At 40.3% G+C, this 23,538-nt stretch overlaps 1 protein-coding gene across 1 annotated transcript in view; it reads right to left on the bottom strand.

Moving 5' to 3' along the window:
• NFX1 (nuclear transcription factor, X-box binding 1) overlaps window positions 1-23,538 on the bottom strand; it is a 144,025-nt gene that overhangs the window by 85,678 nt on the left and 34,809 nt on the right. The window contains exons 4-7 of the mRNA XM_089689047.1: window positions 15,515-15,592; window positions 15,331-15,436; window positions 12,907-12,978; window positions 5,115-5,254 (exon numbers count right to left, since the gene is read on the bottom strand). Coding sequence (XP_089545173.1) covers window positions 5,115-5,254; window positions 12,907-12,978; window positions 15,331-15,436; window positions 15,515-15,592 — 396 coding nt within the window. The remainder of the gene's footprint in view (window positions 1-5,114; window positions 5,255-12,906; window positions 12,979-15,330; window positions 15,437-15,514; window positions 15,593-23,538) is intronic.

Below are 23,538 nucleotides of genomic sequence, written 5' to 3'. Positions count from 1 at the left end.
GCCACCTGTTTTTCAAAGAATGAATGACCTCACTAATAGAACTCCACACTGCTAATATTTTGAACATGCCCCTGTCAATTAGTGATTCAATTACACAGAATCAGCAGCATGCATGTCATGACTGTTGGGTCTGTTGAATTTCTATTACTCTACTACACCTGCTAGTAAATTATTTGCGATGTAGAAATACCATTTCTACCAAAAACAGTGATTGATCAGGTTAGTGATGTCTGACTGCTATTATTTTGAACACAACTGTATGGATACATATGGATTGTGGTGGCTTGCAGCACTTCAAATACAGAGCAATACACGTAGTATACAGTGCAGATTATGGAGCACAGCATTCAGGCTCGATAGTCCTTGGTGTGCAATCTGCATCAGTGAGTAGTGTGGTAGAGCTGAGAATACAACTTGCAGTGCAGAGTTTGAAATTTGACAATCCAGAGTGTGGCACTTCAGACTAGTGCAAAAGGTCAGATTATGCAACATATGGCACATATATCAGCAGTGGCAGGCCACAGCGTGTAACAAATCAGTGAAATACATGTGTGGCGGTCCAGAGTATGTAATGTACTATATATAGTATATGTAGTATATGGCGTTTTTCTTCTGTAAAAAAAAAAAGAAACCGAACTGCTAAGTACATCAAAGGCACACAGAAGAAAAACATAAAAAATACCAAAAAATCTTCCTGGTGCCAAATCTCAAGGATACAGAAGAAAAAGAAACCAAACTGCTAGGTACGGCAAAGGCATTGGATTCTTTGGGCACAGTAAGAGACCACACAGTAAAATACATATAACCATTTATTGACATAAAGAGTCATATATTCATGATAGGACCCATAGTACAGACATACCCCTCAAAAGAGGGAACAAGCACAAAAAAAAAAAAACATAAATGTCGTAGTTGTAAACACAATGCCCCCATCATGTATATAGAAAAAAAAAAAAATACCACTAAGCACATAGTAACAACATACATCAAAATACGGTCAACGCATTTCGCCTGTGCACTTGGCTTTTTCAAGACCATAGCTTGAACATGAGGGAGAATAGTGCTACTGCATGTATAAAGAAAATACAAAATGAATGTACAAACAAACACACAAATATACATAAGTACAACAAGATACATGTGTAAAATCAAGCTGAGCTTACGTGGAGAGGATGGATGAGCGGCACAGAAGTCTGGAGGGCGGACATAGGGGACCAGAGCTTGAAGCGAACCAATCAAAATCTCAAGCCACCACCACTCCACAAAGGGACCGAAAGCTAGCCAATAATGGGACCAAATTCCCGGGAGGTACTTTTTTGGAGTATTGTTTTTAGTTCCCCTCATGTGGGATGTGTCAGCGCTATCCCTATACCGGCTTTTTATAAGTTATTATCCTTCCTATAGGGGACGCCTAGGAAGATTTGGGTGCAGGCCTGCTGCTTTGTCGTATACGGATACCATATTTTGGTAGAGTACTTTAATATATACGGATTTTGCTCTCCCTTTCCCCCCCCCCCATTTGTTTGAGACCAGTTACCCACTATTGTTTGGTATTCTAGGTAATACATCTTGATTGACTAAGATCATCGGCCAATCACTTCACCACTTCATTTGCCTTTTCCAGTATATGGGTATACTTGGGACCCCGGTTGGACTGGGATAGTGAATGTTACTAGGGTACTCTTGCTGTAGGTGGGTTATATTCTTGATCCCGCTTGATATGGCAAGTACACCAATTTTGATTACTCAATCTCATTAAAAGTATGGCTATTTTGCAGGCCCACCAATGTCTTAGTCATCTGTATTCCTCTCCATGTTTTTGTGGATATAAGGTTGTTTTGTCCCTGCTGGAAGTAGACAGACAATCTATAGAATTACTGTGAGTACTGGCTAACTCAAGCCATATTGGCTTTTATTCATGTAACTCTGGGATACCCTTGTCATTCGGTCGTACAGTTTTATATACTTTCTATTATAGGATTTCTTTATACTACAACTGGCTTTTGAGTTTTTGATTGGCTCGCTTCAAGCTCTGGTCCCCTATGTCCGCCCTCCAGACTTCTATGCTGCTCATCCGTCCTCTCCACGTAAGCTCAGCTTAATTTTACACATATGTATTTGTTGATCTTATGTATATTTGTGTGTTTCTTTGTACATTCATTTTGTATTTTCGTTATACATGCAGTAGCACTATTCTCCCTCATATTCAAGCTACGGTCCTGAAGAAGCCAAGTGCACAGGTGAAATGCGTTGACCATATATTGATTTATGCATATTGTTACTGTTATGTGCTTAGTGGTGTTTTTTTTCTATATACATGAGGGGGGTATTGTGCTTGCAACTACGACTTTTTTTTGCTCTTGTTCTTTTGAGGGGCATGTCTGTACTATGGGTCCTATCATGAATATATGACTCTTATGTCAATACATGGTTATATGTATTTTACTGTGTGGTCTCTTGCTGTGCCCAAAGAATCCAATGCCTTTGCCGTACCTAGGAGTTTGGTTTCTTTTTCTTCTTGTCATTAGGATTTGGCATCAGGAAGCTTTTTTGGTATTTTTTGTGTTTTTCTTCTGTGTGCACAACTTATCTATCTCAACTCGACCTCAAGCAAGAGAAAGAAAAAAACATTTTATTTCCCTGGATAGTATACAAGTCGATTCTACATGAATTCTCTTTTGTACCCACATTTTTGCAGTAGATAATGGCTGCTGTGGCTTATGTCTATGTTTTTTTCTGCTAGCAATTATCCTGTGTATAATCATGCCAAGTCAACCTGTTTCTTTGTCCTTTGCATAACATTCAAAATGCTTCCCTGGTGGATAGAATTTGACAGCATTGTTCTGTCTCCCAAAATGGCTTATTGCACACAATGTGGTTTGACAGAGGAAGTCAGCAGCAGCTGTTAGTCCACTGTGGGGTTTATTTATTAAAGCTGGAGAGTGCAATATCAGGCTCACTTCTGCATAGAAACCAATCAGCTTCAAGGTTTTATTGCCAAAGCTTGACTGAACAAGTGGAGGTTAGAAGCAGATTGGCTACCATGCACAGATGCACCAGATTCTGAGCGCTCCAGTTTTAGTAAATCTCCCCCTTTATGTGCTAGTTTCTGGGCTTGTTCATAAAGCAGAGTGAGATGGAGCTACATGGCATCAAGATGCCACTGTACCAGGAGAAAGAAATCTACTGACTAAAGAGTTGGATTTGAATTAAAGGACAAGTTCATCTTTTCACAAAAAATTAAAAGGTGAACTAACTCCAAATATATTGGTCAGCCCACTGCACATAGCAGCCATGATGCTTTATGCTGCTGATATAGCAGTCTGTACACCACAATACAGAGCCCAAGAGTTAGTGCCCATCTTAATGCTCATAATGGTAAGCGCTCATTGGTGCCCCATGACCATACTAACCAATGAGTAGCACATCTGAGGCTTCTACATTCCCATAAGATGGCCTACAAAAAAGAAACGATTCTCACTGGTCACATGGATGAACCAATCAATGAGCACTTGCCTTTGCAAGGATTGACCGACACTCTGGAGCTGTGTATTGCGGGCCACTGAACTGGTGGCACGGGGCATCATGGTCACTATGTTCAGTGGGGTCTGCAGGGTTTTGGTTAGTTCACCTTTTCACATTTTGTAAAAAGGTGAACTTACCCTTAAAATATCAACTTCTTGTAATCCCCCATACAGCAACACCAAAAATGGGAAAGAAAGGCGAGCACTCTAAACCAAATCAAGTTCACTAAATGCAAATACACTGACAAGTAACATTCTGATAGGAGGGGAGAGCAGAAAGAGCAGAGAAGTACTCTCATATGCATTTCATTTATTTTTTTTTGGTTTTTTTTTAATTTGAGCTTTGCTTAGACTTCAGCTTTAAATAAGTTCATCTCTCCAGAAAAACTAATAAATGCACATATTTTTGCAGAAAAAAAGTGCCTTTATTTTTTCCTGCAGGAGTCTGGAAAGCATTGCACCCAGGATCAGTGGATCAGTTGTGTAATGTCAGGCTACTGCAGGCAAGCTCTGAGCTGTTTGAAAGCTTGCGAGTGAACTACCAGAGAGCTCACTAGCACCCTTGCAGTTCATTCAGAACTATCAGCCGCAGTGGAAGAGAGTACTTGTAGTAAATTCACAGGGAAACCGTGAAACTCCACAAGGGCGCGATCCTTTCAAAAAGTGACAGCAGTTGCGGAGAGAAGATGCCCCACCTGCTATCACACTGAGGGGGGATTGGAGGAACTCGCTGCAGGAGCCTCAAACCCACCTTAAACATGGAAGGGGGCAGGGGGGTGACATATAACAGGTTCCAAAAGGTGAACTTGGCTTTTAAAGCTACCCATAGAAAATTATTGTTGTAACACATAAGAAAACAAATTTGACTGACCAAATAATGTCTCACCTAACCGATAGGGGCATAAACAAAACAGTGAGAAGGTCTATATATACACAGCACAGACCACAGGCAACTCATTTTTATTATTGTGGGGTTAAATAAAAGGCTTTTAACTAAACAGAGCCAACAAGGTCAACAGCACATTTTTCAAAAGGGGAGTCTGTTTGCTGAAGTCTGGATGGAACAAGGACATCAAATTAATCTCCTGACCAGACAGATAGTATCCAAATTGGGCACAGATTATGTAATTCTTATGCATTTGAATATTTAAGTCAAAACACAGCATATTCAGTGGGGTGGTCTTTAATAGTTGGAATTTAAATGGTCAAAGCCTAAGAAGACACAGATTTGCATATAAATAACAAAGGGATAAAAGAAAATCCTTTGTATGAAGTAGATTCTTACGCGTGTTAAAAAATTGACACAATAATGACTATTAAAAAAAAATTACATGCTTTTAAATGTTCTGTTGCCATAGAAACTCCTTTATTAGAAATATATAAAATGGTTACATTATGCAAAAAAATTAAAACAATTAACTTTTATTTGATGGTACTCAAAGAAATAACACATGGTAGTATGTGATTTCAGTCATTACAAGATAATAGCAGAATCAAATCCCTCACTCTGTCCATGTTGTTTCTATTGGTATTTCTTTGTTAATGGAAAAATATAAAAGGGATTTCAGAAAAGCAGCCTAAGGCTCTTACCTTGATGTATAATTTGCTGGCATGGCTGGCATTTCCCAGCATGGCACACCTGATTGCAGTTGTGCTCCCCACAGTTCAACGGATTTCCACACACATTTGCACAGTGCAAGGTTGAAGACTGCCCACAGCGAACGGACTGGCTGCAAGGAGGACACACGGTTATTAGAAGAGCTGCTGTTAGTTGAGAAAAAAAAAATTAGAATTAGAAATACTTCCACAAAAGGGTACACAAAGCACACCAAAAAAATTGAATGGGTTACTGAATTTTATATAATTATGCATCTTGAACCCTTAGTTGCCTTAGAATACGACAAAATTAGAGAGATATAATTTTACTTGGGTAACATGGACAATCTTTCGACTTTCTCAAGCGTTCTGAAACTCACTGGCTAATTGATGTAATTGGTGATATTTGATGATTGATTGGTGAATTGGTACGATTAACTCGGTTATCCTATTATTCTGACTACTCAGGGGTACAATCTGGTCCTGGTCTCATTTGGTATCTAAAGGAAATGCTTTTCTGTCCATTCCGTGAGATAAGTTTATAGCCCAAAGTCAATGTTCGTCTGTATAGCTAACATGTTGTCATGCTTTTGTTATGTGACTGTAGTTTGTATGACCTTGTTGAACTTATGTTTTTTTATACCATTAAAACAAAATAAAATATGATTTAGAAAAAAAAAAAAAAAAAAAAAAAAAAAAACGACAATAGCAAGGTCTGTTCATTTCAAAACACATAAAAAAAAAATTAAAAAAGAAAAGAAAGAAAAAGGACAGGACAAACACCCACAAAATAACCACAATTTGGAGAATAAACACTCCAAGGCAATTTTAAAAGGCATGGCGAGTCTTTTGAAGACTTAATTTTGCCATAAGGTCTTAGAAAATGCAGAATGAAAATGAAATGATCAATTTAATAAAATATTTTTCACATACAGCATTGGCATACTTAGAATTTCACACCAAAACAAACTCTGCTATACCTCCCAAGTATTGCAATACCATGTGTGAGACATTTTCAATATTTGTACCGTTTATGTAGCGGACACTGTATCTTGTGTATCAATTAACCAATTGTATCAAAACCAGTTTATTACAATGGTTGCCTCTTCACAGGTGGTTAGGGAATATGGTTTTGTGTTGCGTCATCTATAGTAGTCCCTATTGCTATAAGCCAAGCAAGCCTAGCCTACTGGTATGACACAAACTACTTCCCAAAATGGGATCATTGGGGGGGGGTGTTTGCACTATCCTGGCATTTCAAGGTCTCTGAAAACAGTGATAAGAGTGAAGAAGTGAAATACGCCCTTTGAAAGTGCTCGTTCACATACACTAAAGGAGAACAAAAAGAGTTCCTGTGGTTTCAGGAGTGCAGTTGTCCACATGGGATGGCTGGGACTGGTGTCTCACAGGAACACAGTCAGTGGCTTTACAATCAATCACATTAAGTTACTATTCTTATACAGGCCATAGATGGGGAGAAAACCGGCCGATTTGTCTTTAAAAAAACAAAAAAATTGGTCGTTCAAGCATCCGACGTTACCAGGAACGGTAAAAAAAAAAAATTGTCCGATTTTCATCCCGTCTACAGCCGGCAAAAAGTGTCCCTGCAGAGAGCTCCGCTATTTCTTTGACATTTATAGCGGTTGCAACAATGTATCTATTTGTATCCATTTAGGATACAGATGTTTTTATTCAGAAACAAATAGATACATTGTTGCAACCGCTATAAATGTCAAGGAACTGTCAAAGAAATAGCGGAGCTCTCCGCAGGGACACTTTTTGCCGGACTGGAATTCCTCTTCTTCCTCTTCATCTTCATCCTCCTCCTCCTCCTCCTCTTCATCCTCCTCCTCCTCCTCTTCATCCTCCTCCTCCTCCTCTTCATCCTCCTCCTCCTCCTCTTCATCCTCCTCCTCCTCCTCTTCATCCTCCTCCTCCTCCTCTTCATCCTCCTCCTCTATCCTCTTCATCCTCCTCTATCCTCTTCATCCTCCTCTATCCTCTTCATCCTCCTCTATCCTCTTCATCCTCCTCTATCCTCTTCATCCTCCTCTATCCTCTTCATCCTCCTCTATCCTCTTCATCCTCCTCTATCCTCTTCATCCTCCTCTATCCTCTTCATCCTCCTCTATCCTCTTCTTCTTCTTCATCCTCTTCTTCTTCATCCTCTTCTTCTTCATCCTCTTCTTCTTCATCTTCATCCTCTTCTTCTTCATCTTCATCCTCTTCTTCTTCATCTTCATCCTCTTCTTCTTCCTCTTCATCCTCTTCTTCTTCATCTTATTTTTGTCTTCCTCTTGCAGGTCACTGCTCATGCGCAGATTTTTTTTATCGGTAAAAAGATCGGCCGATTTGCCCATAATTGCCGCGAAAATCGGCCGATTTTTTTCCAACTTTACCGATAAAAAAAATCTGCCAAAATACCGAAAAATGGCCGAACAATTAGCCCACTAACTATCCGAAAATTGGCCGATTTTATTTTCGGCCGAAAAATTGGCCGATTTTCGACCCATCTATGGCCTGCATTAATAGATGCTGACTGAGAAAATTCAGTGTCCTAGATTCTGGCAATGCCCATTTGAATGTACAGTGTCAGAAATAAGCTGTGATTGCCTGGGGTGTTCCCAGTCTTCATAGAGGAATAGTTTAAGTACTGAGTGTATGGGGATGATCTTTGCGGCAGCACAGGCTCCAAAAGACCCCATAACTGGCACAAGGTAATCCCCTAGATGTATAATATAGCACAGTGCTTTAAATCAGAATGAAAACTGTATATCTGAATTATAGGAAACTTGCTCTAATACAGTTTCACAGGCAAACGCTCCGATTCTGAATCAGAGATGGTGACAAGGAGCCTTAGGCACTATGAGAGAAAAGCCCACTATGGCCAAAAGGTAGGCTCTTCTTAGACTTTTCAAAGAAAAAAGTACAAGTTACTAGTAAACTATGCTCAAAGAAAGACAAGGCCCCACAAACTTACAAATCCACGCAACTGGTACTAAAGAGGGTCATAGGTGGCCACTATACGTGGCCAGTGGAACAATATTGGAAACTGGATGAATCAACCTGCGCAGAAAAGCTGCAGTAGAAGCGATGAAAGGTGCTTCCTTAGATTAATTGCGTCCAATGGTCAAAACGTTGAAGTGGCTATCTGTACTGAATCCTAACCAGCCATACTAAAACTTTGAGAGACTGTCATGCCTAAAAATAATTTCTCTAATTTCCTCTAGAACTGGAAAGCACTCCGCAAGGTTACTAATAGAGTACCTGAAGGACAGAGAATAGCCTACTGACCAAAGTCACATGTCAGGATATAAGAATCACAAATACAGACTCACTCAGAGTGAGATTGCAGAGACTGGGTCACAACAGAAGCTGTGCCACAGCTCTGGTCCTGGAGAACCCTTTGCAGCTAATCAACAGTACAAAAGGTCTGGAAAAAGCCACAAAAGGAGAGCGGTGTCTGAAGATGACATACCTGGTGATCTTTGCCACTTCCAGAGGCCTATTCATACAGGGACTCACCAGAGACTGTACCACGGGATGCACTCTGTGCCTTACTGACACTGTACACACCGGTCTGAAAAATGCCACAAAGCCCAGTGCTCAAATTCCAGGTCATCCCTGCCCAATCCATAGGCTTACTCAGAGTGAGCCCCAGAGATTGGGTCTCAGCAGGAGGCTGTTCCACAGCTCAGACAAAAATGTAAAATAATCTTGTGGAAAATAAAGGCTAGTAAAATGGGTAAACCGTATTCAGCAGCAAAAACATCTGTCCTAGGACCCCAGCAAAAAATGTAAGCATATTAGGATTGGGAAGGTCTATACCTGGCTAGTCAACTATTTTTTTTTTCTGCTTGTGTCCAAAAAAAGAAATAGATAGATCTCTGCAGCTTACACATATATAAATGTGTGTAAACTAAACCCCTTATTTTAACGTGAATTGTTAGACAAAGTAATTTGGTTTGTTGCAGGCTGGTAAGTAAGCTGGGAATTCTTGTTTGTTTTTTGACATACGTGGCCTTTCCATGAGCTCCTTATTGCAAAGACCAGTTATAGGTTGGGGTGGCTGCCATTTGTTCATTATAGATCTCTCAATACCACGTTTGAACACAATCATTTCTCTAATGAACACAATGGGGCCAACTGTTGAGAACTTGAAAGAAAAAGTTAACATAACATAATAAGCTTTTTACAATTGAAATACACTTCACATGTATCAAGGTTTGTTCACAGAATTGACAACACAAATCTTAATTACATTTCCATATTACTCATTACACTGTCATATGTCATTGCCAGGATGCCAAGAGAAACAAATGCACATACACTCCATATGGTCATTAAGTTGGAGGAGTGCAGCTGAAATTACTATGAAAACATATTTGACATGATGCTGAATTAAAGCAGTACAGCTCAACTGATGTTATTGCAATGGTGAAAAACGATTTGTTTCATTAATTACCTCCAATGGAGGGAGCAGGAAGCAAATAAAGCAGCCTCTTTTGGCATTATTAGTAGACAACAGTTGTCTCAGATGCTACAGCTATGTTGCTAATCCATGTGGTCAAATCAAGAAAACAGTATAGATCAGTAATTATCATCAAGTGATAGGCATTTCTATTTGATCTGTGTAGCACAAATAAAAATCAATAACAGACTTCATGGGGTTTATTTACTAAAGCTGGAGAGTCCAAAATCAGACTCCCTTCTGCATAGAAACCAATCAGCTTCCAGGTTTCATTGCCAAAGCTTCATTGAACAAGCTGAGGTTAGAAGCTGATTGGTTTCTATGCAGAAGGGAGTCTGATTTTGGACTCTCCAGCTTTAGTAAATAAACCCCCATGTGTCAAGCTACCAAGTAAAACCTTAAAGCGGAGCTCCGCCCAAAAGGGGAAGTTCCGCTTTAATGCTTTGTCCACCGCTCTCCATTAAGGATTGGCACCTTTGGGGAGCGGGTACCCGAATTTGACAGGTACCCACTTTTACTTCGATCACCTAGTCGATCGGAAGCCAAAGTTGTCCTCCCCCCCCCCCCCCCTCCCCATAGTCTTCTGGTACACGTGACAGGTCCCAGAAAACTACAAGGTCATTCACAAAAGCGCAGCGCTTCTTGCGCATGCGCAGTAGGCACCCGGCTGTGAAGCCGCAAGCTGTCAGAGCCGGGTGCCGACACTAAAGATGTCAGCACCAAGGAGAGAAGACAGCTGGTGAAACCAGCAGTGGTGAGGACACCGCTGGACCGAGGGACAGGTAAGTGACTGTATTTTAAAAGTCAGCAGCTACAGTTTTTGTAGCTGCTGACTTTTTTTTTTCAGCTGGAACTCCGCTTTAATAAACTCAAAGTACCAACAACCAATTTGTGAGATATACAATCACTTTCCAGCAAGAAGAATTGATTTTATTGTGCTTTAACACACAGGTACTCAACTTTCTGAGAAGGGAAGAAGAGACATTTTCTAGCACAAAATATTTGGGCAAAGAATTCTTGCCACATCCTGCATTATGTGGGCCATATCAAATGAATGCAGAATGCACAAAAAAAAAAAAAATTTTTTAAATCGATAAACTAGACTCAAGTTCATAAAATGTAGTATTTTGCAGCCACTAGAAGTGGTGGTTGCATTCATTTTCGGTTTTCAGGCTAAGCAAATTTTCAACAAGTACAAAAAAGTACCTGTTGAACTTGCCAGAAATGGTGTCCATTCCACTTCCTCAGATATGAAAGCACAACCAACTTAATTTTTCCTTTGTAAATGACCAATCCCATCAGCCCTCAGGTATTGGAAGGACTGTAAAACAAAGCTAGCCTGTGTGGGAACCAGAGCTTCTACTATAGGTACAATAGATGAATAAATGTAGTATCCTAGGGCAGAAAGCATGTTATCTGCTAGATTACCAGGTGAACATAAAGAGAAAAACATGAAGAAAAAGAATAAACTAATTAGCCACTACATCTTGGGTCTGAAAATTTTAATTAATACATTTTTGTTTTCGGGATTAGATATGCTTTATTGTGTATCTAAACCAATTTATTTTTTTTCAAAGCTTTGAATAGTCAGATTTTCATTGCTGTTTCCGCATGGGAGCGATTGAGTCTCTTGAACCATTGTTACCAGGACTGATAGTATGGGAAAATTCAACATTTTGTGTTGACAGTAGGTTAGGAAAAGAAGGGAAATCTTCCAGTTTGGAGAGCAACCGCCGCCCCCCCCCCCCATAATAAGACAGGGAAGATGAAATTTTCCTAGTGTTTAAAAATTTTTGTAATAAAATAAAAACACTTTCTGCATTTAAAAAGTAAAGTTTTTTTTCAGGTTTAAAATATCAGATCTAAAAAATGACATTTAAAGCAGAAACAGGGACAAAAATATTGTTTACAAATAAGGGACAGTTGGGAGCTTCGCGCACATCACCAAAGTCCCTGGTATACTTCATTTACACTGGAACAATCCATTCTATAAGTTTTAAAATCATAAATATATGTCAACATCAAAAAGCATATAACAAATGGGTTAACAGAGTAAAGTACAGCTGAGAAGCCATCATTTTTTGCACCATACTAAATCACACCAACATGTTAATCCATTGTAGTGTTTAATTCTAAATGTACAGTACATGGAAGCAAAACGTATTTCTTCATTATAGATGCAGGCTCTACTTCATGTTCAGCAGTACCACATTGTAAATATGCTTTACTTGTAACAGCCTAAAGAAGAAGGGCCAAAGCTCCTTTGGTGCGGCTTCTCCTGGGGATCACAGGAGTGCACCTCATTCTGCACTCATGTGACCCATATTCAGCCAGTCCAGGCCCTGAAGAGATCCCAACTTTAATGTTGGGAGCCAACCAGATGCTTGGACCAGCAGCTGGCTCAGCTTCTGAGATCCTGAGCCAGCTGCTCCCACTCCCTCCATAGCCAAGCGCTCAAGTGAGCTCTGGAGGGGCAGAGCAGAGAGCAGGCGACTAACAGTTTTCGGTGTAGAGGCAGTGGGAGCCTAATGCATCAGAATGATGCTCCATCCACAAGAGTATAAATGTTTGGGGTTTTTTTTTTATTCTGAATGTCACTAAATGCAAGACAGAGCTTTGATCTCAACTGATCCAAAAGACATAAATCAGTACCATTCATAAAAAGAGGTGTTTGTGAAACTTTTTAGAATTTCGACGTGACGCTACACAAGTGTCAGTGTGAAAGTCAGATTCATGGCTGTGAGAAGGAGTCCCGATGTTCACCCTCCTATCCCTCACCTTTCTCCCATTAACAAAAACTCCTTGTATTGTTTCTGCAGACATTAACACGTTCTGGGAATGGAGGAGAGGCAGATAAATGAGAGTTCCCTCCCCCATTAGCAGAACAAGTTGTATTTTGGGAAAACAATGTAAGGAGTTTTGTTAACAAAGGAGGGAAATTCACAAGTGTGAGAGGGGAATCTGGCACCAGTAAAAGGGAAGAGTTTAACAGTAGGCATTACAGGCAAGTGTGACTGAAACTGTACAAAAAAAATAAATAAATAACTTTGGCTTTAGGGGAATCTGTCACAAAGCAAAAAACACATGTGAAAAAAGTCTAATGTTACCACAGGAGTTTCAAGAAGCCAAGGCGATTTAGCATTCAGTCAATGGGGACTATTAGGAGCAACATGAGGTTTAAAATGGTTGTTTGTATCACAGTCTTAGTAAATTTGTGCTGTAAATTCTAAAGCCTTAAACAAAAACATTAAGCCACAGGCAAACGATCCTCATGAGTCAACATTTACTACATCAGACATGAGCTGGCACACTTACCTGGTTCTACCACATTCACAGGCCTTTGTCACATAGGCAGGACAGGAGGGGCAAGGTCCTGGGTGACAGAGGCTGAAAAAGAAAAAAAATAGCAAATACAAACGTTTAATGATTAAAAATAGTTACACAATAGATAGCCATTTGTATGATCAGTGCCTCAAGTGAAATTCAACTAAACTTCCCCATATTAACAGGAACCTGTTGGAACATAAACCTGTGAACTGTCACTGCAGTTGTCATTTGCTTTTTGAAGGTGCAAAATTTCACACTGACATCCATAAGCATACTCCACTAGTCTACAATGATAGTGAATCAATGGCATTCGCTACGCGCATTCTTCCAGGTTAGTAAACCACTACATCTTGAATGAAGGAGAAGGATGACAGCACCAGAGCTCACACCTTCAAAAACAAGCTTGCTGTATGCAACTTTGACCAATCACCATCTGAACAGAGGGTGCATCAAATACATTCGTTTATAAAAGTCCAGCTTGTAAATCTACTATGTTGTTCATGTTGGCTGAACACACACAAATCAGCAGTATTATTCTACAACAGTCTAGATATATATTCTCGGAGTCAAATTTTAACTTAGCAAAGCAGGTTTATTTCTCAAAGCAATCACTGTAATTCTTTAAGCCGTGCTCACAGAGGGGCATTTTATTCTACGCCCCAATTGAGAGCTATGGGACTGCCGGCACGGTGATGCACCCAACACCTGTACTTCCCTTTGCCAGTATTATTATTATTATTATACAATATTTATAAAGCGCCAATAGTTCGCTCAGCGCTGTACATTACAAAGGGGGACAGAACATGTGACAGAACAATACCAATACAATGCAAAACATGAGGGGATCGAGGGCACTGCTCTTTCGAGCTTACAATCCAGTCTAGCCAGTAAACATAGTCCTGCATGGGGCATGGAATAAAATATCTTGTGTGAATGAGGAGACCTTAAAACTGGAACTTTACTCAAAAGTGCCACTATTCCACCTCTCCACCCTGCCCCCTAACACTTAGATTTTTTTTCTTACAGCTGCAGGAAGATAGTGCTGGACTATGGGCACTCGTAAGTACCAGATTTTTGCACATGAGAACAATGCTAGTGACTGTGGAGCAGTATGTTAGACCAGTCCTTATTACAGCAGATCTGGTCCACCCGAAAGTGACCACAGGGAGTGCCGCCCAGCAACTGGAGAACGTCAGAGTACCTAGTCCTCCTGTGCAAATTTTTTGCTACCAAGATCACCGGAATACCCTCCATCTCAATCCTGCGAAGAATTCAAGAAAGAGTTGGAAGGGAGAGAAAATGTATATCAGACAGAAGAAGTGATCCCTTGGAATCAACAGTGTGCCCACTGCAAAGGCCTTTGGATTCCTGATCCTGGCCATAAACCTGTCCATCCTTTTGTTGAAGAAGGATGCCAACAGATCTACATCTGGAATTCCCACCACATCTAGGCGCTAACGGAAAAAGTCCACCTGCCAACTGTCTACTCCAGGAATGCAGACGGCCTACAAGGCTGCTTACTGCAAAGAGGGACAATCTTCAAGTGGTGCAGGAGTTAATAGTGACAGCCAAGAGGACCGCTCACCTGCCCCATCTGTCAATCACAGAATTCATTCTATTATTGTCCCACAATATAACACAAATGGAGGAGAAGCAGAAGAAATTACAGTATCCCCCTAGCCCAGTCACAAAATGTTGCATTGTGTGACAATAAAATGTAGATTGCCAAAAATTAAAGGTAACTAATATGTTTGGTGCTGTATTCACCTTCCCCCCCAAAAAAAAAAAAATTAAATCAGCAAAAATTCAACAATAGCTATGCTTTCAATCTGTATATTTAAAATTATAACCTGAATGTTTTAACATCTTTTTCACAAAAAACGTATTTTGCCTAGTAATGGCCAGATTTTTGCATGTAACAAATACAGACGTAGACAGAAACACATGAAGATAACACTTGAAAATACGCACACAGTGGTAAGATAAACATTCTTACACGCATAAACATACTTCCTCGAGACGATAACTTGAAATCTGTATGATTGAGATATATATATATATATATATATATATATATATATATATATATATATATATATATATATATATATATATATATATCTCTATTTTAGGTCCATATATATTTGGACACAGGCACAATTTTAGTTTTTTTCAGGTATTTACCAAATTATATTCAAGCTATAGTTATATAATGGATATGGGCTGAAAGTGCACACTCTCAGGTTTACTTTGTGGGTCTGTACATCCAAATTGGAGGAGGGGTTTAGGAATTACAGCTCTTAAGAGTAACCATCCCCCCTTTTTCAAATGTATGTATGTATGTATGTATGTATGTATGTATGTATGATATATATCTCTATCTTAAAAAAAAAAAAAAACACAAGGTCTTACATGTTGCAGGTGTGAGGGCAATCAAGGCCGGAGCGCTTCTTTCCACAGAGCTCCCCACAGCTATGGGGAATTTCATTTCTGTTCCACTCTGGGTAATTTACTTTTCCTGAAGCAGACAGAATGGTTTGTGATACAAGTAAACAAAATTACAACATACTCAATCAGGAGATGAAGTCACACTTACCACAAAAGCAGGTATAAGTACTTGGAGCCCGAGAGGAGACATTTTGACAAGCGGGGCACCTCCAGCCACTATTCCCATCTGTAGTGCCAAAAAAAAAAAAAAAAAAAATAGAAAAATTATTGTTGAGGCTTGTGTACAGGTAATGGCATCTGAATTTCTTTTCTACCCTATAAAAAGGAATGCAAAAGAATCTCCCAGCAACTCAGAAGAAAGTCAAAGCAACAAAAGAGCATAAAGTATCTGTCTTTCTTTAGAGTCTGCTGCCACTATACAGGTGTATCTCAATAAATTAGTATATCATCAAAAAGTTTATTTCAGTCATTCAATTCAAAAAGTGAAACTCATATTATAAAGATGCATTAAACAGAGAGAGAGAGATATACTTCAAGCCTTCCCTTTTTTTTTGATGATTACGACTTACAGCTAGTGAAAACTCAAAATTCAGCAACTCAGAAAACTAGAATATTACATAAGACCAATAAAAAAAAAAAAAAAAAAAGAAGATTTTTAATACAGAAAATGTTGGCTTACTGAAGAGTATGTCCATGTATAGTATGCACTCAATACTTGGTCGGGGCTCCTTTTGCATGAATTACTGCATCAATACGGCGTGGCATGGAGGTGATCAGCCTGTGGCTCTGCTAAGGTGTTATGGAAACCCAAGTTGCTTTGACAGCAGCTTCCAGCTCGTCTGCATTGTTGAGTCTGGTGTCTCATTTTCCTCTTGACAATACCCTATAAATTCTCTATGGGGTGTAGGTCAGGCGAATTTGCTGGCCAATCATGCACAGTGATACCATGATCATTAAACCAGCTATTTGGTACATTTGACAGTGTGGGCAGGTGGCAAGTCCTGCTGGAAAATGAATTCAGCATCTGCATAATGTTGGTCAGCAGAGGGAAGCATGAAGTGCTCCAGAATTTCCTGGTAGAGGGCTGCGCTGACTTGGGACTTGATAAAACACAGTGGACCAAATACCAGCAGATGACATGGCTCCCCAAATCATCACCGATTGTGGAAACTTCACTCTGGGACTCAGGCAACTTGGATTCTGTGTCTCTCCACTCTTCCTCCAGACTCTGGGACCTTGATTTCCAAATGAAATGCAAAATTTACTTTCATCTGAAAAAATGCACTTTGGACCACTGAGCAACAGTCCAGTCCTTTTTCTCCTTAGCCAAGGTAAGAAGTTTCTGACGTTGTATCTGGTTCAGGAGTGGCTTGATACAAGGAATGCGACATTTGTAGCCCATGTCCTGGATACGTCTGTGTGTGGTGGCCTTGTGAATCTCCCCCAAATTCTTGAACGGCCTTTACTTCCCTATTGCTTGTGCACCTTTTTTTTTTTTTTTTTTTAACCACGTTTTCTTTCCACTCAACTTTCCAATAATATTCTTGGATACGACACTCTGAACAGCCAGCTTCTTTAGCAATGACCTTTTGTGACTTACCCTGCTTGTGGAAGGTGTCAATGACTGTCTACTAGACAGCAGCCTTCTCCATGATTGTGTAACCTATTGAACCTGACAGAGACCATTTAAAGGCTCAGGAAACTTTCACAGGTGTATTGAGTTAATTAGCTGATTAGAGTGTGACACCATGGGGGTCATTTACTAAAGCTGGTTCACTCAGAACCTCATGCAGTTTTTTAATAGAAACCAATCAGCTTACAGGTTTTATTGCCAAGCCCTAATTGACCAAGGTGAGGTTAGAAGCCAATTGGCTACCATGCACAGCTGCACTAGATTCTAAACGAACCAGATTTAGCAAATCAACCCCCATGAGTCTACAATATTGAACTTTTTTACAATATTCACATTTTCTAAGATACAGGATTTGGGTTTTCACTAGCTGTAAACCATAATCATCAAAATTAAAAGAAAGAAATGCTTGAAATATATCACTCTGTGTGCAATCAATCTATATAATAGTTTCACTTTTTGAATTGAATTACTGAAATAAATTAACTTTTTAAAAGATATTCTAATTTATTGAGATGCACATTCACTCCTCAATCGGCTACAGCAACATATAACATACCAGAGGAACTTTAAAAATAAATTGTTACAGATGTTTAGTTTTGACAGCCTCCTCAATGTAACTATATGTCATTATTATGTTTGTAACCATGCAGATCTCACCATCGATGTGCTCTCTCTCTCTTCTGTGATGTTTTTATATATATCTATCTTTGTGAAAATTAATAAAAATTGCTAATATAAAAATAAATTGTAAAAAACTATCTAATTATAATTAACAAAAAAACATACATGTAGTATTTATGCAAGAACAACAAAAGTAATACATAATGAGGGGAGAACAAATACATAAATGGAATTTAGGATCCAGTCTGTCCAATCCAGAAGCCACAGCAGGATTTTGTACATTTCTTTTTTGGAGCCAGCTCCATTAACAACTAGAGAAAACTTTAGAAGTTAGGCACCAACTAAAGTTTTCAAGGAGTATTGGTTACCTAGCTCCTGGGATTTGTCCAGCCTTGATATAAATCAATTTTTAAAAAGAAGAAGTACAGCCAAAAGCTCTTTAGGCTGTACTTCTCCTGTGGATTACAGGAGTGTAGTTTGTTCTGCACTCCTGTGACCAGTTTTCAGCCCGCTATCAGCTGGTCCAGACTGGGGTAAGATCCTGACCTTAAAGTCAGGATCCACCCAGATGTCTAGTCTGGAACCTGGCTCAGCCCCGCAGCGAGTCACTGAGAGAGCCTGAGCCAGCAGCTGCTCACAGTGGCGGTGAGAACTCAGGGATTAGCAGTCATGTCATCGCCGAGTTCGCATCCTTAAAGCCAGCGGGGGACAGATGCAGCATCGGAATGCTGCCTTGTACCATGTGACCTCTGTGATCATTCACAGATTTCACACGTAGTAAGAAATGATGTCAGAAGTGACATCTTGCTTACTACTCAACATGTGATCACTGATTGGCCCCAGAGGTACTATACAACGATTGGTGTTCCACTGTGTCCGGAGGACACAGCGGGCACCACATCGCGGTGCTGCACGCTCCCAGGGATTGTGCACAAGCAGGGGGCAGGGAGGCCGTTTATAAATGGCCACCCACCCCTGCACTGCTCCCGTCCGGCCGTTTATGTACATGGGCCGGACGGGAAAGCAAATGGCTGTATTTATACACATACTGGGATAGCAAGACTGCAGTGGGCATTCTGACACTGGAGGAGAACTAACTGCCCCTGACATCCCAATGATGCTAATACAGTGATCAGTGCTAATAAAAAAGCACAGACACTGTACTAATGACACTGGGCAGGAAGGGGTTAACATCTGGGGCAATCAAAGGGTTAACTCTGTGCCGTTTTACTGTGTGTGCACTTTACTAGAGAAACATGCTGCTGTGTATTTCTCTGCTGTGCAGAGAAATATACAGCAGCATGTTACTGCTGGCAGGAGAGAGACCGGTGTTGTTTACACACACACACACAGCTCTCTCTTGTCAGTGATACTCGGCGATCGCCGGGTGCCAGCGGGGAATCTCTGGCTGGGACCTGGTGATCGACATCTGTAGCCACCAATGGCAGCACAGATAAGGCAGCATGCACCCCTACCCAGAAATGCAAAATCACGTATACATAAACGTGATTTTGAGCAGCCCTGCTGCAGTAGTTCTGCTATAGGGCGGGTATCAGTAGGAGAAATGGTGCCCCATTGTTGGTGTCAGTGGGAGAAAAAGTGTCCTGTCTTTGATATCAGTGGAAAGAATATTGCCTCATCATTGATGTCAGTGGGGGGAATAGTGCCCCATCATTGGTATCAGTGAAATGAATAGTGCCCCATCATTGGTATCAGTGAAATGAATAGTGCCCCATCATTGGTATCAGTGAGAGGAATAGTGCCCCATCATTGGTGCCATGAGAGAAATCGTGTCCCATAATTGGTGTCAGTGGGAGAAATAGTTCCCCATCTCAGGTATCAGTGGGAGGAATTGTACCCCATTGTTGGTGTCAGTTGGAGAAATAGTTCCCCTGTCTTTAGTGTCAGTGGATGAAATAGTGTCAAAAGGACCAGATAAAAGGCAAACAAAAAAAAAAAAGGACCATTTTTTTGCACACGTATAAAAAAAAAAAAAAATCTTTTTAGGCTGGACAATTAAGTAAAACCCCCAAACATTATAAACTTTCTGAAAGCAGAGATCTCGGAGAATAAAACGGTGGTAGTTCCAATTTTTTATGTCACAATATTTGTGCAATGGTTTATCAAGAACAAAATTTAAGTTAATTTTAGACTGATACTCTAGATCAGTGGTCTCCAAACTGCGGCCCTTTGCTTGCTTTTATCTGGCCTCTGGGGCACCATTTAATCCACTGACACCAACGAATTTCTCCCAATGATGGGGCACAATTACCACCAATGATGGGGCACAGTTCATCCCAATGATACCAAGATTGGGGCCCAATGACACCAACGATTGGGCACAAATTTCTCCCAATGACACCATCGATGGGGCACAATTCCTCATACTAACACCAAAGATGGAGCATTGGTTACACCCACTGATGCCGGGTCATTTTCCCGGCCAGCCCCCCTAAAGTCTGTTGGACATTAAACTGTCCCTTTACTTAGAAAGTTTAGAGACCATTGCTCTAGATGCATAGCAGAGTGCACTCTATTGCTTGGATTGGAAGCAACAGTGTGCATATTAGAGTTCAAAGTTATCATGAACCTGGTCAAATACAGTGTCTACTGAAGCAGCCTGTAAAAGGTTCTGAATCGGAATCAGAGAACGATATGGGCCTCAGAAACTCTGAGAAATAAGGTCCCAGTAGAGCTAAGTTCACGCAGATGGAGAGGAATGTCTTCAAGCAGAGTGTTCCAATAAGACGGACACTAAGTTAGAAGTGAACATAAGAGGCCTGATAGACAAAGCAGGTCACAGATAAAAGGGAGCAGAGCTATATAGAAGCTAATGAGGACAATCCTATGGAAATGGGGGTCTCAGGGTCCAAAATACAGACATTGGTCCCCTCTGACGAGAACGGTGAATCAATTCCCCAAACGGAATGTATCGATGTCACCGGTTGCAGTCAGACTATCCTCTGAGCATCTTAACAGACATGTTGCACCAGATAGCATTAAGCACATATACCCAAAAAAGGGGTACATCCCAGCACACTCACAAACCTAGGCAGTATGTACTGGAGAGGGCCACAGGCAGACACAGGTAATCAAGTCAATGAAGGAGGCAGTGAAGCAAGACTGAAGACCTGTTTTTTCACAATGTGCTTGAACCAGTAAGAAGATTTCTTATTAAGCCAAACGGTCTTAAAGGATCGTACCATTGTGAGCTCTGCCTGGCAGATGACGTCATCAAGTTCCCTCAAGTATATTCATTGCCCAAGAGCAGTACTTTCTAAAGCAAAAATAGCACTCAATTGTGGGGGAGGTCCTGCTGCAGCACAAACTCTTATTGAAAAAAGAGTTGTGTGAAACTGCATTGGATATGGGTTACAAATCAAGAGATACTATAGTCGCATACAAAGACTTCTATACAAATGGAGTCTGTGGAGATTGGTCCCTCCAGAGGCTGTGCTATGGCTTTGAAACTAGAAAACCATCTGCTACTAATAGCCTCAGTGCACAAGAGACTGGAACGTGCCACAATGCAGAGTCCTTTGCCAAAAACACACAATAGGTATCTTTACCTCATTTAAAATTCTCACCCACAAAAAGAATAAGAGACTGGATCACAACAGAGGCAGTGTCACTGCTTGGTCTGTGGCCAACTGACAACACACAATCAAGTGGAAAGAACCACGTTGCAGAGATCAGTGCTCGAAAGGCACATACTAGGCTAGGTTTTCCCCATTCAGATGCTTATTCACAAAAAGAGGGTCTGAAAATGGGTCAAACCAGAGGTTATGCCACGGCTCTAAATTTGGAGAGCACTTTGCAGCTAAACACAGTACACCAAGGTTTGTAATGAAGAGCCCCATGCCCAAAGACTACATACCATGATGTCTTAGACCTGTATAACGGCTTACTCACATGGTCAATCTTCAGAGACTCGGTCACAGCACTATACCTCAGAGGTCCTCTGCAACTAACACCGTCCAAAAATGTTTGGAAAGCAACAATAGCAGAGCCCAGTGTCCAAACGTTACATTCCAGGCTAGTGCCACAGTCTTTGGTCCAGCACCCAAAGCTATTTCTGATGAGAACGCTGCTCTAAGTAGCTTCTGTATAGAAAGCAGATCAAGCAGTTATGTTTTTTATTTTTTTTCGATAAACATCAAGGGCAGTGACAGCAAGCTTGAAAATTATGGAGAGCCTCAAGTATGGCCTCCTACACTTCCAGAGGGCCATGCAACAGCAACGCATTTTCATGCACTGAGGTGCATTGTGTCAAAATTAGGTAACCCATTAAAAACATCCAAAAATGTAGGTCCTGCTGCATTTTTTTACAGCATACTGCAATGCACACTGAAGAAGTTGGGGTAAAATAACCCCAGCATAGTTATCAGTGGCAAGAATAGTAACCTGCACCATTGGTGTCAGTAGATGCAATGAGCCCACAGCACTGGTGTACTATTAATTTAACCCCCAACTGATGGTCACTGACCGTGCCATTTAAATACCTCACCCCTTTGCACTGGTGGTCAGTGCATGTGAAAGTTGACCCCCACCCCTGCATTGGTGGTCAAGATAGTGAACGTAAAACACATCCCCCACAACCACATTGCTGGTCACAACCATGGCAAAGAAAGTTAACCCCCATGCAATGAAAAAAAAAAAAAATGGATAATTGGACCTACAGTCAACATAACCAATTTTAAAATAAGTGCTTCATTACAGCTTTTTAAAATTTTAAAATGTACATTAGATTTTAATGTTCAAATCCTTTAACAGCAATTTGGGGATACCTGTAAAATCTATTATCTCAAGTTGCTAGTTTTCGAAATCAGTGTTTATTCATTCAACAGCCAGATTATGTAATATGATATTTTGAAGCATCCTTAGCAATTAAAGCAATATATAATAAAGGAGACTACACTTGCACAAAGCTCTATATGAGAACCTCCATCTGTTTTTCCTCTTTCAGTGCTGACAATAGCTCAGCATGGTGAAAGTAAGCCGAGTTGCTATAACAACATCATTTTAAGAGTAATAAATGCAAGATGGAAGAAAAAAAAAAAAAAAAAAAAAAGTTCTTTGTTCACACTCAGGCTAGCTAGTGCTCGGCTTAACTTGTGAATTTGCATAAAGTGTTTTTGCTTTGATATTTCTATGGGAGGGGCAATTATTATTAAAAAGATGTACTATTTGTACTGTATCTATGGCAACCACTACTACCAGACAAACGGTAAGCACCAAGCAATACAAATCAATTTACACCACCTACCTGTGCAGAGTTCTTCCTTATTAATGTACAAAACAGGAATATTATATATATTGATTTTTTTGGGCCAGTCTAAAAATAGGGTGGCCAAGGAAATGTTTGTAATAGCAGGAGCTCAGTTTTTTTTTGTTTTTTTCTTAAGGATATTCAAGCTCCTGCAGAAACTACAGCTCCCATGACTACTGTGACCAACATGCAGGCCAGAGCTAGGAAGGGCCAGCCACTGACATGAAAAGCTAAAAGGCTCGCGATGCATTATTGGCAATGCAGTTAGCCACGCCCCCCCAATACAGTGGTGAAAATAATTATTTCATCCCCTGCAGATTTTGTAAGTTTGCCCACTTACAAAGAAATGAAAGGTCTATCATTTGTATATAGGTGTATTTTAAAAATGATAGAGACAGAATATCAACCAAAAATGCAGAAAAAAAAAAAACCACAAGATACAAATGTTAAAATTTGAGTTGCAGTTCAGTGAGTAAAATAAGTAATTTGATCCCCAAGTAAAACATGACTTAATATTTGGTGGAGAAACCCTTGCTGGCAAGCACAGAGGTAAGATATTTCTTGTAGTTGGTTACCAGGTTTGCACACAACTCAGAAGGGATTTTGGTCTACCCTTCTTTACAAATCTTCTCTAAACCCCAAAGGTTTC

The sequence above is a fragment of the Staurois parvus genome, unplaced genomic scaffold, assembly GCF_062004578.1.
Source record: "Staurois parvus isolate SC_StPar_1 unplaced genomic scaffold, SC_StPar_1.0 ptg000468l, whole genome shotgun sequence".
Taxonomy (NCBI): domain Eukaryota; kingdom Metazoa; phylum Chordata; class Amphibia; order Anura; family Ranidae; genus Staurois; species Staurois parvus.
The sequence above is the reverse complement of the archived record's forward strand: the minus strand, read 5'-3'. Positions and strand labels throughout refer to the sequence as shown.